Raw genomic sequence first — 27,481 nt, forward strand, 5'->3', positions numbered from 1 at the left:
TCGTGGAGACTCGGTCTCCAGGGTAACGGGTGTAGGGGGCGGAGTCGGAACAAGTTGTCATCACGTGGTTGGAGCTGAACAGCGGGAGCTTATGAGATCCTGTCAGGAGGTGAGCGGCCGCTGTCCTGTGAGGACGAGGAATATTCTCTCCATTGTGGTCATATTCTCCACTGTAGTGAATCATGAGCAAAAGGAAGAGCAAGGAGAAGAGCCTCCCTATTGGAGAATGCATTTCTCAGGTAAATGTGCGCTTCAAGGGGATTTGTTCAGAAAAACATGGCTGCTTTCTTACTAGAACAGCGCCACCCCTCCCCACAGGCTGTGTGTGGTACTGCAGCTAACTCCCATTCACATTAATTGAGCCAACCTGCGGTTTCATGGACAGGGGAGGCGCTATTTCTGAAGTAGAGCAGCCATGGTGCATTTTTTCATCACATACAGCCCCTTAAAGGGATTAATTCCATTTTAATAAATGGGTATGTTCGGATAGTTCTTGTAAATATGAGCAATTCTGCAATTTACCGCTTGTTAAAATGTTCATTCATTCTTAAGATATTGGCACTTTTTTTTTTTTTTTTTAGTTTGTTGCCTTGGAGACCAACCACTGCTGCTAGACAGCAGAACATGCGCAGCGCTCACAAGCTTCTTTTCTATTGAGCTTGTAAGCACTGTTTTGAAGCCGGCCAGGATCACTGGAACACCCGGTTACCTCTTAATCCCAGCGCAGTGTTTACAAGGCCTAGGCCTGTTACCCTAGGCAACGAGCTGTAAACAAAAGAAAAGTGTCAATGATTTAGGAATGGCTGAAAATTTTATTAATCTGTAAATTGTAAAAGGCATCTGCGATCTGCCCCATCTTTTCTAGCTTTGATTGCTGCCGTTTAATCCCTGATATGCTGCTGTCACCCACCTTCCCAGTGGGGTATCTGAGAGCGCCCATCTCCCCCTCCACGCCTTGATAGGATGGAGGAGGGTTGCCATGGCAGCCAAAGCCTTGATGAAGGGGCCCATTCCCCTTGTACTATATTATTATATATTTCTACTTCTATTTAGTGCAATACTGTGGAATTGCAGCAATACAGCAGGAGCGATCAGGCGATCGCTGGTTCCTGTCCCCCCTATGGGGAAAAGAAATAAAACCATGTAAAGAAATAAATACACTTTTAATAATAATAATAATAAGCAAAACAATTTGTATCACTTTTCTTTTCCACAGTTAAAAATAAATAAAAAGTCCCTTTGCTTTTGCTGCATCTATATGTACCACTGATTTCCAAGCACGTGTGAAACTGATGTGGCACACTGTTGCCGCATGTGTCACACACACGGACACAGATATTTCCGGTACTGTTTTTACCAGTACCATAAATATCCTGACGTGTGAAAGAGCCCTAAGTCTTATTTTACAAAATGAAATAAATGGAAGAATCCAAAAAAAAAAAAAAAAAGACACTAACTTTCTATAGCAATCTATATAATCTGGTGATGATTTGTGTTGTACGGGTTAGTCGTATAGTTTGTGTTTGTAATATTTTTCCATTATACACTTTAGGTACAAGCTGATCTACGACAGAGACTTCTGCAGCGAGGCCGTCCTGGCAAGAGATGTAGGGTGGACGCTCAGCACAAGTAAGTTTATCATGAAAATCAATGCGACTCCCGATTCTGCAGTGAAGAAAGGATATTGATGCAATTTCTCTTTAGTAGGTTTACCCATTTTAGCAGTGAAATGGATTAAAAAGTGATTTCTTCACTGTCACAGCAGCTCACCTTCCCAACAAGTCTATTTAGGAAATTGTGCCCTGCTTAGTCCTGAAGGGGTAGCCACACAAGTGCTCCATGCAGCTGAAAAAATCAGGGAAAGATTGTGTCTGTGCTGGTTCTCTGAACCCTTCCCTTTCAGATCAGGCAGAGCATTTATAAAACGCTCTGTTTGATCATAGAGAGAACTGTGTGGTTGTACAGATACAGCAGCAAGCACAGTTCTATCTTTTTTTTTTCGTCCTCTTTTTTGTTTCCTGTACTTGTCCCCAAATATATAAAGAGTGACTAAACTTTGGGGAGTTTTTTTTTTTTTTTTTAAATACGTCCTTTAACTTTGAGCAGCTCGACGGTCTCCGGATCCTGACACCCACACCAATCGCCCAAAAGACTTCTTTGAAGTGCGCAACTGAGGAGCACACAAAGCAAGAGAAATAGAAAGTCACAGGATTTCTACTGTATCTGTACTCCTAATTTATTTATTTCTTGTATTCTCTTATATAGCGCCATTAATTCCCCAGTGCTTTACAGACCTTATCATTGCTGTCCCCATTGGGGCTCACAATCTAAGTTCCCTATCAGTATGTCTTCGGAAGGAAACTGGAGGTAACCCATGCAAACCTCTTGCAGATGTAGCAACAGTGCTAACCACTGAGCCACTGTGCTTCCCAAGTAGTCAGCTGTGCACTTCTAAAAGTTTCTTTTGAGCCATCAATCTGTTCAGAATTGAACTTACAAAACATCCCCAAAGTTTAGTTGCTTTTAAAGATGCTCCAAAATTGTTATTTCCTCTGTGGACCATCAACGCGTGGTATCATTAACTGTTTTTTTTTTGTTCTGGATCCTTGGTCACCCAAGATCCTAGCAGAAAGGCTACGCTGTACGATTTTTTTTCTCGGACAGCACACTGATCTTTTTCCGGTTCGTGAGACTCTTAGCATGTCCTGTTTTCGGTTAAAAAGGTGCTTTGCTATTGGGAATACTTGGGGTAAAATGGTTAAAGTAACCTCCAGCCTAAGATTGAAAAGTAGCTACATATGTCATGTAAAGAAACCCTGCCCAGTGTCCTTCGTTTTCCTTCCGCTGACTTCCAGTCCTCCTGCATCCAATATGGCCGCTGCGGGGTAATTCTGGACCATGCCTTCACAGCGCAGGTAAGGCAAGGAGGGTCTAGATAAGTCTGATCACTGCCCACCCTGTGCCACTGCGGCAGTCTACTTGGATGTTGGAGGACCAGAACTTCAGTCTCTGCATAGGGGACAGCTGGAGGCAAATAGAGAGCTCCAGAATAACTATGGGGTTGCTTTGAAGAAAACTTCAGGCTCAATGAGTACCGATTGCAGTGTCTAAGGGGCGATGCATGATCTAAGGAACTATAGAAGCTGTGCACAAGGTTGGTTTACGAAACCATCTGCCCCAGAAATACACCTTCATTTTTGTGCATTGCTCTACCACGTTCAGTGATGTGTTTTGGACACATTTTTGACATCGACAGGTATCTTGCACCTGTACTATTCTTCAGAACAGGACACATGTACGATACTTGCTGATAATGCTCGTGTCCCTGCAGGTCTGTGTAAAGGCAATTTTCTCAGCATCACTGACCCCTTGATGTGGAAGTGAGCGGTGCTGAGCAGTCTAGTGATTGTGAAAAGAAAGTGTCTGAAGACGAGCGTCAGGAGGTCGGTTGAATGAGTGCATTTTAAGGGAAAACAGATTAAACCTCACACGCTGCTTGTGATCCCGGCCAAAAAAGTGTTTTCCTGTTTAACAAAATGTCTTTTCCCCAAGCTGCCGTTTATTTATTTATTTTTTAAAAAAAGACCCTTTTCTTTACTTGCCCTCCCTGGGTTCAGCGCTGAATCTTCGCCACTGCTCCTGGTGTCTGATTGCTTGCAGGGCTGACATCCCGCCGACAGCGCTGCAGCCAATAACTGAGCTCAGAGCCTCTTGCTGTCAGCTCGGATGTCATGAACAGAACATGGCATCAGCTGAAGACCATACGGATGCCAGAGCAGCGGCAAAGACCAAGCACTGGACCTGGGGAGGGTGAGTAAACTTTTTTTTTTTTTTTAACAAATTGGAGACAGGAGAAGGTGTCTGCAGCCTCACAGCCTTGCAAGTAAACTATTTGCCTGCTCACTTCAGGCTGTAAGTCGTCTGTGGCCGGCACTAGACTGCTACAAGCGATTTTTGGATGAATACTTTTTTTTTTTTATTTTTACAAAAAGTAAAGAGCAGATCCAGAAGGTTTACTAATCATCCTGAGTGCAGTTTCACCTGAAATATTGCTTTACTTGGGTCATCGCTCAACTATGTGAAGAAAAAACAATCCTTCTCCTTGTGAGAAGGACGCGTTCTCATGTACCGCACAGGACTCTTCAACCTCATCGCGTCTTTGTTGTGAGCTCCTGCATGAGTCGAGCGGCGGCTTAGCTGTCAGAAGTCTGACACAAGCCTCTTCTCTGATGACTGCCGCAGCTCGTCGTCTTCTCTTTGCTCCCTGCTATTTTCAGACTGAGCCGCTCGTCCTTTGTTATTATAATTTCAGGCACTTGGTTGAGCTTCTGAAGAGAACAGTGTTTCATGGGGAGAGTAACTCTGCGCTGATCATCGGTCCCAGGGGATCGGGGAAGAGTATGGTAAGATTACTTATCTTCTCTGCTGCCGGGCTACTATTCATGTGCTTGCATTCATAAATGTGTATATAATGCTTGTGGCTGCTGCATACACCCCAATCTGTTCCATGTTTTTTTTTTTTTTTTTCCTCTTAGCTCTCATCCATATTAATAAATAATATGGACAGCCCCCTGAAATACTGATTCCCCTTTCTGACCCAACATCACAAGGCTTGTCTGCATCCCATGAAAGATGAAAATAAACATAGAATCATAGAATGTTAGAGTTGGAGGGGACCTCCTGGGTCATCTGGTCCAACCCCCTGCTCAAAGCAGGATTCACTAAATCATCTCAGACAGATGTCTGTCCAGCCTCTGTTTGAAGACGTCCATTGAAGGGGAACTCACCACCTCTCGTGGCCGCCTGTTCCACTCATTAATCACCCTAACTGTCAAAAAGTTTTTTCTAATATCTAATCTGTGTCTCCTCCCATTTAGTTTCATCCCATTGCTTCTAGTCTTTCCTTGTGCAAATGAGAATGTCATACAGTTGTAGTCAAAATTAAAGTCCCATGTACAATTACTTTTTTATAGCAAAACTTGCAAATTTTCTGCTATTTGCAACAACAACAAGTTAAATGGGTCAAAACAACTAATACATAACAAGTGGTTTCTCCAAATTCAGCATAAAATGCCACTATTACAGACTCCTGCAGTCTTGGAATTATTCACACCTTCTTGATGTGAGTCTTTAGTAGTTAGTAGAGACCCTCTGGCTGTTATGACCTGCTGCGATCATGATGCATAGCCTGACGCCAGCTGCTGGCAGCGTTCCTGAGGAATCTTGGCCTACTGCTCATGTGCAATGGCCTCCAGGACACTAATACTCTTGTTGCAACTGCTTCTTCAAGTCCCAGTGAAGATTTTCTGAGGTTCAAGTCAGGCGACTAACAGCCACTGCAGAATCTTCCAGGAATTTCTTCTAAAACCAAACCTTGGTGGACTTTGAGGTCCTGTTAAAGGTCCAATGGCTCCTAGGCTTCAGCTTCCTCACTGAAGGTATGAAGTTTTCTTCTAGGATTTACTGATACATAATTGAATCCAGCTTGTACTCCACACTCTGCAGGTTTCAAGTGCCAGAGGAATTAAAGCCGCATCAGAACATTGCCAAGCCCATGCCATGCTTTACTGTAGGCATCACCGAGCCACCACCGTGCTTCATTGTGAGCATTACCAAGCCACCACCGTGCTTCATTGTGGGCATTATCAAGCCACCGCCGTGTTTCTTTGTGGGCATTACCAAGCCATCACCATGCTTCATTGTAGGCATCACCGAGCCACCGCCGTGCTTCATTCTGGACATTACCAAGCAATCACCATGCTTCACTGTAGGCATTATCGAGCCACCACTGTGTTTCTCAGTAGGCAGGGTGGTGTTCATGCTTCCACCTCCAGACATGCTGCTGATCCACAGGCACGAAAGTTATTTTTTTTGTTTAATTTCTCCACAGAACACAATCGCAAAACATCTCTCATATGGTTTGAACATAGTGGAGTCGACTTTTCTTATGATTTTGGGTCCGTAGAGGTGCCTTCTTGACGTCTGGGAATAGAGACCTTCCGCATTTAGTATGTGACTTACCCAATATCTAATAAAATGGTCGTGACTAATAGGCCGTTATCCAGCATGGTGCACTACACGTAATTGTGCACTTTTTTTAAAGAAGCCTGTTTTGTGTGCAGTTAGAAAGCTAAGTTTCCATCTACCTCCAGGATGATAGGGCTGTGAACGGACAGTTCACATCTAGCCAAGGACTTGGAGTTTGTATGTTCTCTCCGCTTTCCTCCCACACTCCAGACATGCTGAAAATTTAGATTCAGTCCCACTGGGGACTGTAAGTGATGACCATGTCTGTACAGCACTGCGGAACCTGTTGGCCCTATACAAGTTACATATATTCATAAATTAACACCACCTGTGCGATGTCTTTCAGCTCTTACATGATGCCTTAGAAGAAATATTTACAATTAAAGAAATAAAGGAAAATGCTCTGCAGGTCCAGTTGAATGGTAAGTGACTGCATCCACTCGCCTCCATGCTGCTCTGCTCAGCCGTACTGTCCTATATGTGTGCATGTCATGTAGTAGTAATAATAGCAGAGTTTATTAATTGCATCATTGTTTTTTTGCTTTAAGGGCTTTTACAGACTAACGACAAGATTGCGTTGAAGGAAATTACAAGACAGTTAAACCTGGAGAACGTCGTTGGAGACAGAGTATTTGTGAGTACTGTCTGTCTCCTGGCGGCTTTGAGCAAGTGGCTCTCTTGGCAGACACTCTCTTCAGAGTTTAAGGGCTCAGTCACCATTTTATGGTTCATTATTGTACAGATCTGTAATGCAACACTTATAGAAATCTATGGGCTCCATGCTGTACCTTTTGTAGTCCTCAGATTTTAGACAAAGGTTAGATGACTGTTCGGCCGGCAGCTATCTCACCCGACTCTCCCATATACAGGAGCGCACACTGCGGAGAGCTCATTCTTTATGAGAGAGCCGCTGGCAGACCTCTCTGGTGGTGGCTTATCTCAGGAAAAACAATAGGATCGACAGTCCAAAATCTGATCCTGATCATCCGGGCCCCTTTGCACATTAGATTGTCAACTGAACCCATCAATACTGGTGGATCCAGCCGACGTTTGACTAATATTAATGGAGGCAATAATCCACCGATGCGCTCATTTGACAGCGGAGAAAAAGATTGGTCACTTTAGTTGTCATTGCCTGGTAAGGGAGAGTCGGGAGGATGCCATACACATCTTGTGGTTGGCTGGTCCTGCCCAAAATTGGTAAGTTCATTAACTATATAATATAATGATTATGGGTGATTAAATGGATTGTCAGGTCACTAGATAGTAATAGGTTATCAATATAAGATTGTGGGGTTCTGACTCTTGACACAACCACCGATCAGATGTTCTTAGCTCCAGCTTGAAGACCACACATTGAACAGATTTACACTGCGCAGCTGCTGGATACTGCAGACGCAGAACAGCTTCTATCCTCAAATTGTGACCAGACAACCCCTTTAAGAGAAGGTTGTGGCATTCTTCAATGCACGATTTATTACGGAGTAGCAATGCTTGCAGGAAAGAATACAGACCGGGGCCTAGAGTAAGTTACACTGCAGCCATCTGGGTGTTACAGAACGTGAAACCTGTGAATGCAGCCTTAAACCTGCAACGTGCAAGTACAGTGGTCCGGGATTAAAGCCCACGACCAAGCAACACAGATGTACGAAGCTTCATCATTACTAGGTTACTGAGACCAGTGTAGAAAAGCCATTTTTCTGTAATTTACTGGGATGTTTAAGATCCTAATCTCTTGGCCATTGCGCTTTCACAAAGCGCGTCACTGGTGGGGATTTATTAAGATTGGCGAACTTCACACCGATCTTAATAAAAAGCATGCTGGTGTGAGATGCAAATTCTTCTTGCGATACATGCACCAAAAAATCAAATTTATGCCAGCCTACAGTTAGCGTTTATTTGCACATTAAGTTGCGCCACTTTTCTCGCATAAACTGTAGTAAAGTTTGTCGGGCTGAATGCCCATTCTGCTAAGCTCTGCTCACTTTTTAGAAAAGTGGCTGGAAAAAAAAAAAACCCAAAAGCAGCAAATTGGTATATGACGAGCACCATAATTGGCATTTTTTTTTTTTAATGTCCTTCTCTGTCATAGCCACAATGATAAGTGTCCTGCTTTGTCTCTGGAGGACCTGTCCTGTCCTGCATTATACTACAGACCTGTTATTGTGCTGAGTAATTATAGCGCTATACTGGGCTGTGTATACATTAATTACATGTTGTCATTATTCACACGCTCAGTTTTGTGTAGGTGACAAGTACTCTTATTACAGCTTGTTCTCGGCAGGCCTGTGGTGCTCGGCGCGGCCGTGGGATCACACTGGAGCTCGTTCTATTTCTTCTTTGTAGATTATCGCTGTTACATAACTCTATTATGTGCTTTATTCCCGGCAGGGCAGCATTTCAGAAAATCTATCTTTTCTACTTGAAGCATTAAAAACAGGTAAATAAGCGTTATATGTAACATCTGCTGCATACACACAACAATTACCGTATATTCCGGCGTATAAGACGACCTGGTGTATAAGACGACCCCCCTACTTTCCTGTTAAAATATAGAGTTTAGGATATATTCACCGTATAAGACTACCCCTTTTCCAACGCATACCAAACACCGGTAAAAATTAAAAAAAAAGATTTGAATTTAACATGGTCCTTTTTTAATTTAAATTCTTATGACATGCAGGTATATAGCAGGAAAACTGTCACTCATAAACATATTAAAATAGGGGGGACCCCACGTCATTTTTTGGGGGGGTCCCCCATTCTAATAGCTAGTAAAGGCTAGGTATTCAGCTGGGGGCTGATATTAGTAGCCTGGGAAGCTCCGTGGGTATTACCCCCTTCCCAGACTTCAAACATCTGCCCCAGCCGTCTGCTTAACCTCCGCTAGAGACTATAATGATGGTGGATCCCACGCCAATTTTCTTTTTAAAAAATCCTTTATTTTAACACTAAATGACAATTGAGGGGTTAATAAAGATGCAGTCCCTAAATTATTAATTTTGTAATTAATTTTTCCCAAAAATGTTGACGTGGGGCTTCGCCATATTTTTGTGTCCAGCCAGGTACAGCAGGCAGGAACGGGCTGCCCCCAACCACCAGCTGCCTATTTGTACCTGGCCGGACACAACAATATAGGGAAGCCCTTTTTTTTTTAATTATTTCATGAAATAATAAAAAAAAAAAATACGTGGGGCTTCGCCCTATTTTTGTGTCCAGCCAGGTACAACTAGGCAGCTGGGGGCTGGAATCTGCAGCGCAGGGAGGCCCAAGCTTTCTGGGCCCCCCCTGCTGCAAATTGCAGTCCGCAGCCACCCCGGAAAATGGCGCGTTCATAGAAGCGCCATCTTCTGGCGCTGTACCCAACTCATCCAGGGCCCTGGTGCGGTGGCTCACTGGGTAATAAAGGGGTTAGGGCCAGCTTGGCATTATCAGCTGGCCCTAAGCCCGAAATTCATGGGGTCACGCCAATATTAGACATGACCGCCATGAATTTCTAGTAAAGTAATTAAAAAAAACACAACACCCAGAATAAAGTCCTTTAATTGAAATAAAGACACAATTTTTTAATGTTCTAAATTAAACCATACTTACCATCACGCCCATTCCAGCTGAAGCCAACGATCTCCTGCAATAAAAGTAAAATAATAAAGCAACCTCATCCTTACCTCTCCATGGTTCCCAGGACAGCTCCAGCTCTGCTACATTCACATGACAGGCTGGACCGCAGCAGAACGCTGCCGTTCAGCTTGCCATGCGGCAGACACTGAGAAGCGCAGGCATACTTGTGCTCCTCAGTGTCTGACTGTGACGGCATCCAGATGAGCCGAGATCATGTCCAATGAACTCGGCTCACCTCATGCACGTCACTGACAGCGTGGGAAAATTCTCCTGCTCCCCGCATGCGCAGTAGAAGTTTCCCACGCTGTCAGTGACGGACGTCCAGGAGGTGAGCTGAGTTCATTGTCGGCTCATCTGGATGCCGTCACAGAGAGACACTGAGGAGCGCAAGCATGCCTGCGCTTCTCAGTGTCTGCGGGATGAGAGGCTGGATGGCGGCGTTCTGCTGCGGTCCAGCCTGTCATCTCGATGTAGCAGAGCTGAAGCTGTCCTGGGAACCATGGAAAGGTAAGGATGAGGTTGGTTTATTATTTTTCTTTTATTGCAGGAGATCGTTGGCTTCAGCTGGAATGGGCGTGATGGTAAGTATGGTTTAATTTAGAACAATAAAGAATTGTGTCTTTATTTCAATTAAAGGACTTTATTCTGGGTGTTTGTGTTTTTTTTAACTTTGACTATGGGGTTAGTAATGGGGGTGTCTTATAGACGCCTCTCCATTACTAACCTGGGCTTGATGTCAGCTGGCATTATAAGCTGACATCAACCCCAGCCCTATTACCCCCTGCCACCGCACCAGGGCAGCGTGGAAGAGCGAGGCTAAGTGCCAGAATTGGCGCATCCTATGGATGCGCCATTTCTGGGGCGGCTGACGGCTGGTGTTTCTAGCCTGGGAGGGGGCCAATATTCATGGCTCCCTTCCTGGGCTATTAATATCAGCCCCCAGCTGTCTGCCTAGCCTTTGCTAGCTATTAAATTAGGGGGGACCCCACGTCATTTTTTTGGGGGGGTTCCCCATTTTAATAGCTAGTAAAGACTAGGTATTCAGCTGGGGGCTGATATTAGTAGCCTGGGAAGCTCTGTGGGTATTACCCCCTTCCCAGGCTTCAAACATCTGCCCCAGTCGTCTGCTTAACCTCCGCTAGAGCCTAAAATTAAGGGGAACCCCACGCCAATTTTTTTAATAATAAATCCTTTATTTTAATACTAAATGACAAGTACAGTAATCAACACTGTCACTGTACTTCATATATATGTGACTGACATGTTTCTATCTATCTAATCTATGTGTGAAGCTCTATTCTGTCTGTTATAAATTGTCGGGTACAGATGCTGAATTGCCGGCCGGCTTTTTTAAAGAGACAGTGCATGAAAACACTATTATTTGTTTTAATAAATCCTTTACACTAAATGACAAGTACAGTAAGCAATACTGTCACTGTACTTCATATATATGTGACTGACATGTTTCTATCTATCTAATCTATGTGTGATGCTCTATTCTTTCTATTCTAAATTGTCGGGTGCCGGCTTATGCCGCTGCTGAATTGCCGGCTTTTTATATATTGTCACAGAAGCGATGCGAACTTCCCTGCTCCGGACACAGCGCAGCGCTTCTGTGACAAGTGAAAGCTGTTGGCACAGAAGTCCTGCCCTGTGTCCGGAGCTGGGAATACGCAGCGATGTGTCAGTTTCAGCACAGAAGCGCTGACTGTCTGGACGTACCGCCGCCGTATTTTAACTCCCTCCACCTTATATTAACTCCGACATGGCAGGGATACGGCCACGGCAGCTTATTAACACCCCCAGAGTATCCCCGCATGTCAATTTCTGAAAGTTCAAAAGCATTACCGGCGTATAAGACGACCCCAGACTAGACAGAAGATTTTTCAGTCTTCAAAAGTCGTCTTATACGCCGGAATATACGGTATATGCTATGATTTTTTTTTTTTTTTTTTTTTATTACCATGTTCACCTTCAGGGCTGTGCTAATATAATATCTCAAAAAATGGATTTGCGAATCTCCTCTACAGAGAGGAAGAGTCCTCGAACTCTATCACCACATGCAGACTTCTGTGGATTTCGGTCCGATTACGAACAAAATGCATGTCCTACTGATCTCCCAACCCGAGCGTGACAGCATGATAGAAATATAGGAAGCTACCATCCTCCGGACAGGAGACCCGTGGCCAGTCCGTGATCATACTGAGATCCATGAATGTTCGTATGTGCCCTTAACCCCTTAACAACCTTGGGATTTTACGTTTCTGCGTTTTAGTTTTTTGCTCCCCTTGTTCCCAGAGCCATAGCGTTTTTATTTTTCGTTCAGTATGGCCGTGTGAGGACTTATTTTTTGCGGGACGAGTTGTAATTTTGAACGACATCACTGGTTTTACCATATCGTGTACTGGAAAACGGGAAAAAAAAATTCCAAGTGCGGTGAAATTGCAAAACAAATGCAATTCCACAGTTGTTTTTTTTTTTTTACCACGTTCACTGAATGCTAAAATTGACCTGCCATTATTATTCTCCAGGTCATTACTAGTTTGTAGACACCAAACATGTACAGGATCTTTTTTATTTAAGTGGTGGAAAAAAAAAATCCAAAGTTTGCTAAAAAAAATGGTGCCATTTTCCGAGACCCGTGGGGTCTCCAACTTTCGGGATTTGGGGCTGGATGAGGGCTTATTTTTTGCGTGCCGAGCTGCCGTTTTTATTGATACCAATTTGGGGTAGATCCTATGTTTTGATCGCCCGTTATTGCATTTTATTGCAATGTTGCGTCAACCAAACAAACGTAATTCTGGCGTTTAGATTTTTTTTCTCGTTACACTGTTTACCGATCGGATTAATTCTTTTTTTATTTTGATAGATCGGGCGATTCTGAACGCGGCGATACCAAATATGTGTGTGTGGGTTTTTTTTATTTTATTTTGAATGGCGCGAAAGGGGGGTGATTTAATCTGTTCTATATATTTTTTTAGATTTTTAAAAACATTTTTTATTTTACTTTTTGCATGCTTCTATAGTCTCCATGGGAGACTAGAAGCAGCACTTGCCTGATCGGCTCTGCTACATACAGGGGACGAGCAGATCCCCTGTTTGCAGCAGAAATGCTTCTGTGCTATGAGCGCCGACCACTGGGCAGCGCTCAGGGCAATCAGGACATGACAACCACAGGGGTCTGCTGCAGACCCCGGGTTGTCATGCCAACCAATCGGTGACCTGCGATCACGTGATGGGGTCACCGATGGACGGGGCTAACGACACACTTCCCGGAAGCGCAAGTTAAATCCTGCTGTCAGAGATTGACAGCGGCATTTAACTAGTTAACAGTCGCGGTTGTTGCGGGCACATGTCAGCTGTATTTATCAGCTGACATGTGCCCGGTTCAGTGTAAGCTCAGCGCCGGAGCCCGCGCTGAACCGGGGGTGCTAGGCTGTGCCATACTAATACGGCAAAGGCTAGAAAGGAGTTAAAGTCAATATGGACCCTATAACGAACCTTGCCACATGACTTGGCAAAAGAAACCAAAGAAGACACTGTATTTGCAGACACGTGGTTTGGGTTTTTTGCCCCTTCATCAGTGCGCAGCAGGAGGTCTGATTTTGCTGGGTGAGAGGTATTTGCAGACACGTTTTTCAGGGTATTTACCCTTCATCAGTGCAAAGCAGGAGGTCTGATTCGGCTGGGTGAGATGCCACTGACTATTTGCTAAGGGGAAACGTTCCTCCTTGTGAAGAGCTCTGTGACTGTATTTCATTCTAGCTTCTATCTATCCTGTTATGTTTCCAGGTGACCGCACAAGCAGCTGCCCGGTGTTATTCCTATTGGATGAGTTTGACCTGTTTGCCCATCATAAGAACCAGACGCTGCTGTATAACCTCTTTGACATTGCGCAATCAGCTCAGGCCCCCGTGGCAGTCATCGGGCTCTCGTGTCGACTGGTGAGTTTGCGCCTCATCCGTCCCGCTGTGATCTTAGAGCATTACTAGAAAATACTTGCTCGGATATCCCCCAATAATAATTTTATTTATATAGCGCCAACATATTAGTTTATTAATCAAATGATGATCAGACCTTACAGAGTAAAGCATAATTCAACAATTCACAAGAAGAGTGGGGGCCCTGCTTACAATGTATGAGGAGCTAGGGGGACACATAAGGTAAAAAAGTGCTTGTCCTGTACGGTCCAGCTATAATAATAATAAATGGAGGTAGTCCTAAAACGTTGCATGAACCGGTCACCAGCCCTTTAAGTGGGTGCTTCTCGAGAGCCTCAGCAAAAAATGGATTTTGCCAAAAGAAGACGTTCAGCGCCGACTGATGATTAGGAGAGTTTTTGATCGGACATGTGTGATTTCGGACTGCTGATCGCACTGTTCTCCCATGGATAAGCTGTCGGCCGACGTGTCAATCAGCAGCTGTCTCATAGAAGACACAGGAGCCCTCGGCCGAACTAGAGTGTCAGCTGAATGATCCGCCGTCAGCCCTCTGATGTGTATGGCCGGCTGGAGAGCGCTGGCTGACAGCAGATTTCTTTATTCTGGGTCCCAAGGATGTGATAATGGACTGTGCTGATCTCTTGCAGGATGTCCTGGAGCTTCTGGAGAAGAGGGTAAAATCTCGCTTCTCCCACAGACAGATCCATCTACTGAACGCCTTCAGTTTCTCAGACTACCAGGACGTGTTTGAAGGTCTTCTCTCGCTGGCTCCTGGATTTCCAGACACGCAGTTTGCAGAGAAATGGAATTCAAATCTGCAGGTAAGACTCAGACGTGTCCACACTTAACTTTTATGGAACTGTGAAACATTGCAAAGAAACAAAACAATGGGAGGGCTTGCGGTTCCTAAGCCATGGGTATATTATGTGGCATCTCTGCTTCAACATATCCGGGGATGGGACGACCCTGGGGGTGGGGGAGCTCAGTTTATGTTGCAACAGCGTTATTTCCAATCAGATAAACTCTATGAGGTATTGGAGGTGCAGAAGTTTGGGACACTTGGAGGCAAAATACCGACTATTCTGTTATGTCACAAACTTTGGGAGACGGTGAAAAAATGACAAGGAATAGAAAGTGTTTCACAATTTACTTCATTATGGAACACTCCATGGCTTCCAAATCTATACTAGCTGGTGTGATTTGGCTCCTGGAGCGCCAAGGGTTTAAACAGACTTAATCAAGTGCTGATAGGTGATGTGATTAAGGAATTCTCACAGCTCCTAAACGAATATGGGTTACCTCACTCTGAATTCTATAAATACTTACAATTTAGGCACGCATATTGGGCGGAAGGAGGGATTGTCACGCTGTCTCAGCGAACAGGAGGTCAGGGGCCTGAGCTGTCCCTAAACGGGGGCCCTGACTAATCCCTCAACCTGGAGGTACTGTTAATGGTACAGAGGTCCAGGCCGCCAGCGTAACCCTAAACTCCTGAATATCCCTGAACCTCAGTAATCTAGTCCTGAGAAGGACCCCGATCACAACAATGGGGAACAGGATAGAAAATGCCCAAAACACAGTACTAGACAAACGAGACAGTACAAGGGGAAAACCAAAAACCACCTTGCATACAAAAACTCACACCACAATTACAGAGGGAACAACAACAGGTTAGGAGGAGATAAATGATAAAGGGAGGAAGGGAAGAAACCACACCGTATACTCTTCGCTCCGAACTCCACCAAACAACGATCCGCTCTGAAGGTCTGCAAGAAATGCTTTCACCGACAACTTCCCTATCAGACCAGCAGGTATTTGAAGGAATCCCAATACTGCAGCATTAACTGCAGCTGGGCGAGGCTGAGCCTCGTCAAGCACAGAGAGAGAGAGAGAATTAACTCCCTCACAACCAAAAAACACAAAGCACCAAAAACTCAGCTGCGAGAAGTCAGACTGTGTAGTCGCGACGATCTTCGTGGCGACACACCCATGACAGGGATACCCCGAAACTCAATAATACAGAGAATAGATAATCTACACGGTTCTCGTGGACAGATCTCATTACTTTATAACATTCTCTTAGACATTATATTGACAAACCAGCCGATGCAATCAAAAGAGAAATGGGAGAGTGTAATGGGACCCATAGAGGAAAATCACTGATCAGATATACTGGAAAGAGTTTCACAGTTATCTTTAAGTGATTCCCATACACTGTCCCATATATATGTGATACACCAGGTGTACAGGACACCTCAATTCTTATTTAACATAGGATTTCGTTCAAGTCCCCACTGTCCTAGATGCAAAACTAACATAGCAGATATGCTTCATATGATGTGGAACTGTCCTAACCTGGGGTCCTTTTGGAAGAGTGTTGTAGCAATGATTAACAGGGTTTATTCAATTGACGTAGAGCTTTCACCATTAGTATGTATACTGGGATATGTTGAAGATCTGACTATTGATGAGTCCGGCAAAATTGCGGCGGCACGTATGTTATATATGGCAAGAAAATGGATAGGCGAAAAATGTATCGCAGATCAGAAGCCTATGATATCAGAATTTATTGATAAAGTTAACCGGCTAGTAAATTTGGAAAAAGGCATATACCTAAAAAGAGATGCTATCTGTAAATTTGATAAGATCTGGGGTCTATGGATTGATGGCTCTGGTTTGACATCTAGGGAGATGAGGGGATTTCGTCTCGTCTTGCTTTGAGTTACGTTTATATGATGCCTCAAATTAAACTTCTTTGAAAATTAATTAAAATGTTATTAGCACTTCCACAAGTTCTATGTGATTGGATTGACTATTGTTACTATGTTCAAATATTTGTTCATCTAGTTCTGCTGGTTTTGCAGAGCCAGGATGGATAAGTAACTCATGTTTAATGCTTCTTAAGGTTGGGGGGTGGAGACCTGTGTTTCTCCAATGTTTGGTTTCCTTTTTTTTCCTTAGTGTAAATCTTTATAAAAATCAATAAAAAAAACCTTTTGATTTTTAAACAAAAACTTTCTGGAACTGTCTTAAAGTGAGAAGAATTGGTACAATACTAGTTCAGTAATGCAGTCTTGTGCCATCCTGTTAAAAATAATAAATATGGAAACATGAGAACTGACTGGTGCCATCAATCACAGCCATCCAGTAAAAAAAAGTTTTTTTTTTTTTTTTTTTTACATTGTCTAGGACTTTGATATTGGTGACCTATCCTTAGGATAAATCATCAATAATAGATCAGTGGGGGTCCGACAGAGCTTTGAATAGCACGATTCTGTACAATATGTAGCTCAGTTTCCATCGAAGTGAATGTGAGACGAGCGCCAGTACCGGAGTATATCCACTACACAATATCTGGCTCCTGTGTACTGTATACAGCTGGCGACCATGAGACCCATCAACAGATGATTTTTGGGGGTACAGAATGTCGGATCCCCACTGAACTGACATGGATTACCCAAGTCCTGGACAACAGCTTCAAGGTGGGAATTTATTATGGGTCAGAATGGCATCAATTAAGACCTTTATTAGACGAGCACCTTTTCTAAACCTGACATATACAAGGAGGTCTGAGACAAATTAAGGAAGGACCCATCTGTGATATGTGAATGTAGAGACCACATGAACCCGACAAAACCTTCCCCTGGACCTGTGTAGTCTGTCGCAGGTCTTCTGCACTGACTTTACGTCCATCGTACACTTGATCGTTGCAGCCGTTCGCTTGCCTCAAAGCTGATGTTTACATGTACAGCTCAAGACCACTGCTGCCAGTGGTGGGCTGCAGCGGTCATGTGAATGACAGATATAACTTCTTTTCCTACAGGACCGCTGTCGATCGAGCAGCAGGGGATTAAATAGTTAATGCACATTGCTTTTGGCTCTTGGCTAATTGTGTAGCATATGGTCACATAATTGGTTATAGACCTGGTAAGTATGGATAATGGATGAGTAGACTTTCTACAGATCATCTTCTTAGATCTGTATTGTGCTGTTCCTCTGTTATTCCTCCTAGAAACTTATGAAGAAATTTTACAATCAATACATCCATAGTCAGACTGTTTGGGCACGCCCCTTTGACACGGAAAAGTGGTAACGCCCAATTTCCAGGAAGCCTAATGGAGGAACAGGATAATACTGCAGAATTTTTTTTATTTTTCATGGGTAAGTATTTACTAAAACAGACAGGAGAGCTGTCAACTCCATAACTAGTACTGTATAATGAAAAGTTCTGTATATATTTTGTGATTTTAAATATTTTGCTAGTTCAAGATCACTACTTGCTTTATACATAAAATGTAAAAACCCGCATACATCCTGATACCCGTCACAATTGCATCTAGTCTAGACAATAATCCGCAAGCTCTTGTGCCTGCGGTCTGATCGTCTACACTGTTTGCATTGTGACTACTAACCATTCTCCTGTATCCATTCCCAGTGTCAAGATCTCTGCTTGCTGTCATTCAGCGCTGCCCATGTGATGGTCACATAGCTCTGTTACAAGCCCTACACCGGCATCCTGTAATGAACCGCAACAATGGGTGTCCGTGAGGATAGATTATAAAGGTTACAGCAAGCGGAGATCATGAAACCGACAAGGAACTGAAACTACACATATAGGATAATTATGCAATTTTTCAGTATACAAATGATAATGTGACCTCCCCTGTAAACCATTGTGACTTGTCTCTGCATGCTGCACAGAACTGGCGTGTGAGCCTGCCCTTGTATAATGGTCCAAATTAAATAAAATAAAAAAGCAGTCTATAGGGCGCTAAAAGAATGAACACTAGAGGTGAAAAAATTTTTTTAGGGCTAAAAAATAAATTTAATGAGCCCTTTCCACAACGCGTTTCGATAGTAAACTATCTTCCTCAGGTGGTACCCTTGTATAATGACTGAGTATGGAATTATTTATTTATTTTTTTACATTTGTGTCGCACTTAAATGTTTCAGATCACAAAACAAATTTAAATATTAGACAAAGATAACACAAGTAACCACAAAATGCAGTTTTGAAAACCTACAGGGCCCTGTGTGAAAAAGTGATTAATAAGAAATCAGGAAGGGGGCAAACACTTTTTCACACTACTGTACATGTACATATATAGATATGTTATATATATATATATATATATATATATATATAGATATGTTATATATATATATATATATATATATATATATATATATATATATATATATATATATATATATATATATATATATATATATATATATATATATATATATATATATATATATATATATATATAGATAGATATATAGATATATAGATATATATAGATTCGTGTTAGTTTCAGAAATATTTGACCAGTGACCGAAACTTTGTGATTTCAGCTCCGCAGGCCGCTATTTTTTTAATTTAAAATTAAACCACTAAGATGCAATCAAAGTGTCTTTCAGGTTTAATTAAAGGGGTTGAACAAAAATCTCCTGTGAAATGTGTAGGAATTGTGACCATTTTTCTACAAAGCCTCCTCATTTCAGGGGCTCAAAAGTAATTGGACAAATTAACTTTACCATAAATAAAATGTTCATTTTTAATAATTTGTAGAAAATCCTTTGCAGACAATGACTGAAGTCTGGAGGCCATGCACGTCGCTGGTTTCTTCCTTTTTGTGAGGCTTTGCCGCCTTTACTGCAGTGACTTTAGTTGTTGGTTGTTTGTAGATCTTTCTGTCTTATCTTTTGTCTTCAGCCTGTGAAATGCGCCTCGATGGGGCTGAGATCTGGTGATGACTCGGCCATTGCACAATATTCCACTTCTTTGCTTTCGCAGGATGTTTTGGGTCATTGTCCATCTTTACTGTGAAGCGTCATCTAATCAACCTCACTGAATCTGAGCAGAAAGTATCGCCCTGAACACACACAATTCATTGGGCTTTTTTAAGGCCCACCTTGTGTTGAACTCTCTATATTTGCTCTAGTGAAGTTTTCTCTTTATGGGAGACTTGGATACTGAAACACCGACCTCCTGGAGAATGTTCTTCACTTGGGTGGATGATGTGAAGGATGCTGCAATCATCCACCACTGTTGTCTTCCATGGACGTCCAGCCCTTTTTAATATCCCAAGCTCACCTGTGTGCTCTTTTTTTTTTTAGAATCTACCAAATTGTTAATTTGGCCGCTCCTAATATTTCTGCCCTCTCTCTGATGGATTTCTTGTTATTTTTCAGCCTAATGATGGTCTGTTTCTTTTTCATTGAGAGCTCATTTGATCGCATATTGTGGGTTCGCAGCAACAGCTTCCAAATGCAAATGCCGCACCTGGAATCCGCTCCAGACCTTTTACCTGCTTAATTGATGATGGATTAATGAGGGAATAGCCCATGCAGCCCACTAAAGACTTTTGAGATAATTATCCAATTACTTTTGGTCCCTTTAAAAAGAGGCCACTCCATATTAAAGAGCTGTAACTCCTAAACCCTAACTCCAATTAGGATGTAAATACCTTCAAATTAAGCAGAGTCGACACTTTAACCCCAGATTGATTATATAGCTGGATAGTGAATATGTTTTTGTAAACCGCTAATGCCAGAGCATCAGCACTAAAAAAAAAGAAGATCCGTGTATTGTGGTGTTTTGTGTTTCGTTTTTTTTTGTTTGTTTTTTTATATATGCATCTTGCAAAATTTTAATTATTTTTTTTTTTCTTTTCTGATCCTATCCTGCTGTTTCTCAGGCTCTGCTGGAAAACAAGACGGTGGAAGATGTTCTTCAGAAGCAATTTAACTCGTCTAAGGATATGCGATCCCTGCACATGCTATTGGTCAGTACGTTTTTTGATTTTCACATTTAAATAGGTCCAAAATTGTACATGGTTTAATTTCTGTCAAGACTCCCTTTTTTTTTTTTTGTTGGAAAATATTGAAAAGCTACTCATCAGTTCAGCAAGGACCCTCTAATAAGTCAGCGGGGTCCACCTGGCACTTGTCTTGTATGTACGCTCACCGTATCTGATCTGCCTTACAGCTTTTAGCCCTGTGTCGAGTCAATGTGTCTCATCCTCACCTGAACGCTGCCGACTTGGTGGAAGCTTATAGACTCCGCAGCATGGACTCCAAAGCCAACATCCTGCACGGTGAGTCCCAGCCGCTCCAATAAAGACGCCAGAACTGAGAAATGTCACTGATGCCCTCTGCTGGTGCGTTCAGGAACTGCACAGTTACTTCTATTTAGAAATGTAATCATTTTGGAAATTACGCCGACGTCCTCTGTCCTCAGGCCTCTCTGTCCTGGAAATGTGTCTGGTGATCGCCATGAAACACCTGCAAGATATTTATAGTGGGGAGCCCTTCAATTTCCAGATGGTTCACAATGGTAAGATCTGTGATTACCTCCAGTCTTGTGACAGTGCGTGCTACGAATTCACCAGATATTATATATATTTTTTTTGTCTGCTGTTTTGTTTTTAGCCCCTTCCTACATCCTAATGTCTTGTTACATCACAGCTTTAGGGAACTGAGGCCCCCTGACTTTCTGTTGCTTCCAAAGTGCTCGCACTTGTACTGCCGCTGTGCCAACATGACCACCCGCAGGGCCACTGTAACACACAGCTTCCCCTTTAATCCCATCGGCACCCTGAGATCTTGATCGTGTGGTCCTGATGGTTGCCATGGCAGTTCACGGCCAAATAACGGCCTTAGAGTCTGCCGGTTATAGCGGCCTGTTCAGAAGTTAGAAACATTTAGGTGGTAAAAATACATTTTTTCATGCCTGTCATGCCACTTTGCATTAATTCCTGAAAAGCACCTGAGGGGTTAATAAACTACCTGACAGCAGTTTTGAATATAATGAGGGGCGCTGTTTTTTAAAATGGTATCGGTTATGGGGATTTCCAATATATAAGACCCTCAAAGTCACTTCAAAACTAAACAGGTCCCTACAAAACTTATTTTTTTTTTTTTAAATTTCCATGGAAACAAATGAAAAATTTCTGCTACATTTTTAAACCTTCTAGAATGCTAATAAAGTAACATTTTACAAATGGTGCTGATGTAAGGCAGACATGAGGGAAATGCTATTTATTAGTATTTTTGTGTGGTATGACTATCTGGATTAAATGGATAATCATTCAAAGATTGAAAATGGCAAATATTTTGAAATTTTTTGTCACATTCCTGATATTTTTTAAAAAATAAACACAAAACATATGCACTTAGTGGTAAATTTATCACTAAGTATAAAGTGTCACGAAAAAAGATTCTCAAAATCAATGGAATATGTCAAAGTATTCCAGTTATTACTACATAAAGTGACACATGTCAGATTTCATCAATTTGACCCAGTCATTAAGAGGTCAAAAAATATAGGAAAAGCACCTGTAGGGGTTAACCCCTTAACCCCCGAGGGTGGTTTGCACGTTAATGACCAGGCCAATTTTTACAATTCTGACCACTGTCACTTTATGAGGTAATTACTCTGGAACGCTTCAACGTATTCCCCTGATTCTGAGATTGTTTTTTCGTGACATATTGTACTTCATGATTGTGGTAAAATTTCTTCGATATCACTTGCGTTTATTTGTGAAAAAAACGGAAATTTGGCGAAAATTTTGCAATTTTCAAACTTTAAATTTTTATGCCCTTAAATCAGAGAGATATGTCACACAAAAGAGTTAATGAATAACATTTCCCACATGTCTACTTTACATCAGCACAATTTTGGAACCAAAATTTTTTTTTTATTAGGGAGCTATAAGGGTTAAAAGTTGACCAGCGATTTCTCATTTTTCCACCAAAATTTGCAAAACCATTTTTTTAGGGACCACATCACATTTGAAGTCACTTTGAGGGATCTTTATGACAGAAAATACCCAAAAGTGACACCATTATAAAACCTGCACCCCTCAAGGTGCTCAAAACCTCATTCAATAACTTTATTAACCCTTCAGGTGCTTCACAGGAATTTTTGGAATGTAGAAGAAAAAAAATGAACATTTAATTTTTTTCACAAAAATGTTACTTTAGACCCAATTTTTTTTTATTTTCACAGGGGTAACAGGAAAAAATGGACCCCAAAATTTGTTGTGTAATTTCCCCTGGGCACGCAGATACCCAATATGTGGGGAAAAAACACTGTTTGGGTGCACGGCAGGGCTCGGAAGGGAAGGAGCGCCATTTGACTTTTTGATTGTAAAATTTGCTTGAATAATTAGCGGACGCCATGTTGCGTTTGGAGAGCCCCTGTGTGCCCAAACATTGGCGCTCCCCCACAAGTGACCCCATTTTGGAAACTAGACCCCCCAAGGCACCTATCTAGATGCATAGTGAGCACTTGGAACCCCCAGGTGCTTCACAAATTTATTCGTAAAAATGAAAGTGTTTTTTTTTTTTTTTCCACTTTTTCATTTTTACGAATCAATTTGTGAAGCACCTGAAGCACATATTTTTGCTGCGTCCGATCATGCAGATAAATCCGTATGTGTGAACAATGTGGAGTTACCGCATCCAATACATTCTATTGTGTAAATTTCTGTTCTCCGCAACAGAAATTGATGCTGCTGCTCGTGAAGCCGCGCCGCCGGTGAGATTACACGGCATTAAATAGAAGCACAGGGGGCACGGGATCTCTATATATCCATCCACTGTGCCTCTACTGTACAGGACATCCAAACCGCTGCTATCACTGATCGTAAGATCGCCGCCGAAGAGCCATAGATTTTTTTTCCGTTTAACATAGGAGGCTTGTTTTTTTGCGGGACGAGTTGTAGTTTTGATTGACACATTATATATAATATAATATAATATAATATATATATATTATATACATACATACATACATACACAGTACAGACCAAAAGTTTGGACACACCTCATTTAAAGATTTTTCTGTATTTTCAAAATTGCACATTCACATTGAAGGCGTCAAAACTATGAATTAACACATGTGGAATTATATACTTAACAAAAAAGTGTGAAACAACTGAAAATATGTCTTATATTCTAGGCTCTTCACAGTAGCCACCTTTTGCTTTGATGACTGCTTTGTACACTCTTGGCATTCTCTTGATGAGCTTCAAGAGGTAGTCACTGGAAATGGTTTTCACTTCACAGGTGTGCCCTGTCAGGTTTAATAAGTGGGATTTCTTGCCTTATAAATGGGGTTGGGACCATCAGTTGTGTTGTGCAGAAGTCTGGTGGATACACAGCTGATAGTCCTACTGAATAGACTGTTAGCTGCTTTTTTCTTTTCATAATACAGATTCTAAGTAAAGAAAAACGAGTGGCCATCATTACTTTAAGAAATGAAGGTCAGTCAGTCCGAAAAATTGGGCAAACTTTGAATGTGTCCCCAAGTGCAGTTGAAAAAACCATCAAGTGCTACAAAGAAACTGGCTCACATGAGGACCGCCCCAGGAAAGGAAGACCAAGAGTCACCTCTGCTTCTGAGGATAAGTTTATCCGAGTCACCAACCTCAGAAATCGCAGGTTAACAGCAGCTCAGATTAGAGACCAGGTCAATGCCACACAGAGTTCTAGCAGCAGACACATCTCTACAACAACTGTTAAGAGGAGACTTTGTGCAGCAGACCTTCATGGTAAAATAGCTGCTAGGAAACCACTGCTAAGGACAGGCAACAAGCAGAAGATACTTGTTTGGGCTAAAGAACACAAGGAATGGACATTAGACCAGTGGAAATCTGTGCTTTGGTCTGAGGAGTCCAAATTTGAGATCTTTGGTTCCAACCACTGTGTCTTTGTGCGACGCAAAAAAGGTGAATGGATGGACTCTACATGCCTGGTTCCCACCGTGAAGCATGGAGGAGGAGGTGTGATGGTGTGGGGTGCTTTGCTGGTGACACTGTTGGGGATTTATTCAAAATTGAAGGCATACTGAACCAGCATGGCTACCACAGCATCTTGCAGCGGCATGCTATTCCATCCGGTTTGCGTTTAGTTGGACCATCATTTATTTTTCAACAGGACAATGACCCCAAACACACCTCCAGGCTGTGTAAGGGCTATTTGACCAATGAGGAGAGTGATGGGGTGCTACGCCAGATGACCTGACCTCCACAGTCACCAGACCTGAACCCAATCGAGATGGTTTGGGGTGAGCTGGACCGCAGAGTGAAGGCAAAAGGGCCAACAAGTGCTAAGCATCTCTGGGAACTCCTTCAAGATTGTTGGAAGACCATTTCCGGTGACTACCTCTTGAAGCTCATCAAGAGAATGCCAAGAGTGTGCAAAGCAGTCATCAAAGCAAAAGGTGGCTACTTTGAAGAACCTAGAATATAAGACATATTTTCAGTTGTTTCACACTTTTTTGTTAAGTATATAATTCCACATGTGTTAATTCATAGTTTTGATGCCTTCAGTGTGAATGTACAATTTTCATGAAAATACAGAAAAATCTTTAAATGAGGTGTGTCCAAACTTTTGGTCTGCACAATATATATATATATATATAGATATATATATATATATATATATATATATATATATATATATATATATATATATATATATATATATATATATATATACACACACACACCTATTTTTTGTTATATTCCACCCCATCTGAAATTTTTTTCAAAGTACATTATATGGCAAAATAATTGGTGTCAAATTAAATTATTTTTTTACTTTTTGGAATAGGAAGGTGTTTTTAAATCTTTTAGATTTTTGTACATGAAAACAGGACTTTTTTTTTTAGTTTCTATTAGTTGCTGCGGTCATGATTGGCGTCTAAGAGGTTTGAACCGCTGCGAGTGGAGCTGCTCTGATTGCAGCAGTGACTCCTGAGCCCACCCATAATGCAGAACCATCTTGTGACGTTGTTAGTAATGTAATCTGCAACTGTTGATTGGATTCAGCGTTCACGTGATATAATAATGGTCACAACACTGGGAGCGGCGAATCCTTTTTTTCTTTGTTTATTGGGCACATGTGGGGCATTGAAAAGGGATTGTCCAGCAGACGACAACCCATCTAAGCACGCACCTATTATTTGTCAATGCATTTTTTTTTTATTCCCAGAATTTCAGAAATTTGTTCAAAGAAAATCCTATTCTGTCTACAATTTTGAAAAACCTGTCGTCCTGAAGGTGAGAACTTTTTTTTTTTTTTTTAGCATTTAATAAATTGTAGCATTAGTAATGACATTTTTTCACATTTCATTAATGGCAGTATCTTCTTGTACTGAACACAGCGCCCTCTGTTGGACACAATGCAAACTTTGTCTTTTTCTTTTCTTTTTTTTTTTTTTTTTTTACTAAATAGCCATGTGATTTACGGTAATATTCCAGATCCGAGCCCCCGCTCTGATCACTTTGTACCCCTGGCTGCAGTAACCTAGTGTTGGCAATATTGCTCTTGAATTCTTACTATTTCTGCATTCTTGTGATTAGAGATGAGCGAACCTGAACTGTAAAGTTCGGGGTTCATACTGGACGTTGCTGGACTCCGAACACAGACTTCTCTTGGAAGAGAGAGATTTTTTTTTTTCCCAGCTCCAAAGTTTGCGTCCCCATTGATTTCTATGGCGTTCAAGTTTTGGTACACGAACCGAACTTTAGATGAACCCGACGAACTCCAACTTCCACTAGTCCGCTCCTCCCTACTTGTGATTATTGAGAGGGAATGGACCATCAGGAGGGCTCTGATCACGTCACATTTGGAGAATACTCTCCGCACTCACGTTTTAAAAATCTAACATTGATCTGAAATGCGGATAGGATGGTGCCCACCGCACAGAATTACCTGAGAAGTTGGGCCAGACGTTTATCATCACCCACTGTACTGTCATATACTTGTATTTAGCAGCAGCCGCCTCTGAGGCCATTAATCATCAGCGCTGGGTAACAGCTATGTAGATCTCGGAGCTCTGGTATAGGGGCACACACATGTACTTACTGGACGGTCTCGCTTTATTGATCTCTATATTTTCAGGCTTTTGAACATCTCTATCAGTTGGAGCTGATAAAACCAATGGAAGGTCTGTCCGTCCGCACACAGAAGGAATACAGACTGATGAAATTACTTCTAGATAACAGCCAAATATCAGAAGCCCTTCAGAAGTACCCCAATTGTCCCACAGACGTAAGGCAGTGGGCAATGTCCTCTCTGAGTTAGATGTCTTTATATGTATAAAATGGTATATGAACGGACCTGTCTGCATCTTTACTTTATAAAAACAAAAAAAACAACAACAAAGGCTCTCCTTGTCTACGTTTTTAGCATTGTGGAAGAAGAAGGTCAACCTTTCTTGAATTGTTCAGTTTTCAGCCTCGGTTTTACAAATCCACCAGAAAGAACGAAGTCTGCGACCGATCTCACTTTCATAATCCACTATGAACTATGCTATTCCTTACCATATAGAAAGGTGTATTGTTTCAGGACGTCGCTGGGTTCTGTAGGGTTTTTCATAACTCGTACGTAACTTGGAGCCAGCCTGGCAAAAAAAAAAATAACCCAATACCTCATCGGTGACCTCTCCAGCCGCCTCGCTGCTCGCAGTCCGGTCCTCTTAAGGCCGTAGCACACAAGCACACAGCATCTCCACCCTCTCCGTTATAGACCAGGTATACGACCAGACTGCTTGATGTAAGATCGTGTGCTGCAACCTGACCTATAGAGAAAGTGAAGAGACCGGAGATGTGCTACACGATGGCGGAAAGTAGAGGACCAGATGGCAAGTAGCGGGGCAGTCGGAGAGGTATTTAGTGCTCACCTCATCTGCCCCCTTGCAGTCTGGTCCTTGTCGTTCTGCTGTTGTGCCGCATCTCTGGCCTCTTCACTAAAGGCCAGGACTTCCGGCCAGGTCCTAGAGGTCACTGTATGTCATAAGGTTGCCATGCACGTCACAACTAGTGATGAGCGAACGTGCTCTGACAACGTGCACGAATATCTTGGCCAGGCTCTGA

The 27,481-nt window shown here is 42.3% G+C and overlaps 1 protein-coding gene across 2 annotated transcripts; it reads left to right on the forward strand.

The window, feature by feature from the left end:
* ORC4 (origin recognition complex subunit 4) lies at window positions 1–26,746 on the forward strand. 2 transcript variants are annotated; one of them, XM_073645697.1, is made up of 13 exons: window positions 1–239; window positions 1,553–1,629; window positions 4,313–4,403; window positions 6,374–6,449; window positions 6,576–6,661; window positions 8,419–8,467; window positions 13,441–13,592; window positions 14,237–14,410; window positions 20,294–20,380; window positions 20,584–20,692; window positions 20,836–20,931; window positions 25,596–25,663; window positions 26,508–26,745. In XM_073645697.1, exons 1-13 carry the CDS (start codon window positions 183–185, stop codon window positions 26,688–26,690), a joined length of 1,305 nt encoding a protein of 434 aa, XP_073501798.1. In that variant the 5' UTR covers window positions 1–182; the 3' UTR covers window positions 26,691–26,745. The 2 variants fall into 2 exon arrangements, with proteins under 2 accessions (XP_073501798.1, XP_073501799.1); XM_073645698.1 differs by having other exon boundaries at window positions 23–109; window positions 26,508–26,746.
* The last annotated feature ends 735 nt before the right edge of the window (window positions 26,747–27,481 follow it).

The sequence above is a fragment of the Phyllobates terribilis genome, unplaced genomic scaffold (genome assembly GCF_046119375.1).
Source record: "Phyllobates terribilis strain yellow unplaced genomic scaffold, ASM4611937v1 Scaffold_9__5_contigs__length_417890890, whole genome shotgun sequence".
NCBI classification, from domain to species: domain Eukaryota; kingdom Metazoa; phylum Chordata; class Amphibia; order Anura; family Dendrobatidae; genus Phyllobates; species Phyllobates terribilis.

What these genes read in the sequence shown, in the direction of transcription:
- ORC4 (XM_073645697.1), top strand. Translation starts at nt 183, where the DNA reads ATGAGCAAAAGGAAGAGCAAGGAGAAGAGCCTCCCTATTGGAGAATGC. An exon ending in AATGGAATTCAAATCTGCAG is followed by an intron (nt 14,411 to 20,293) that starts GTAAGACTCAGA and finishes GCTGTTTCTCAG; the next exon opens with GCTCTGCTGGAAAACAAGAC. An exon ending in TTTCCAGATGGTTCACAATG is followed by an intron (nt 20,932 to 25,595) that starts GTAAGATCTGTG and finishes TTTTATTCCCAG; the next exon opens with AATTTCAGAAATTTGTTCAA.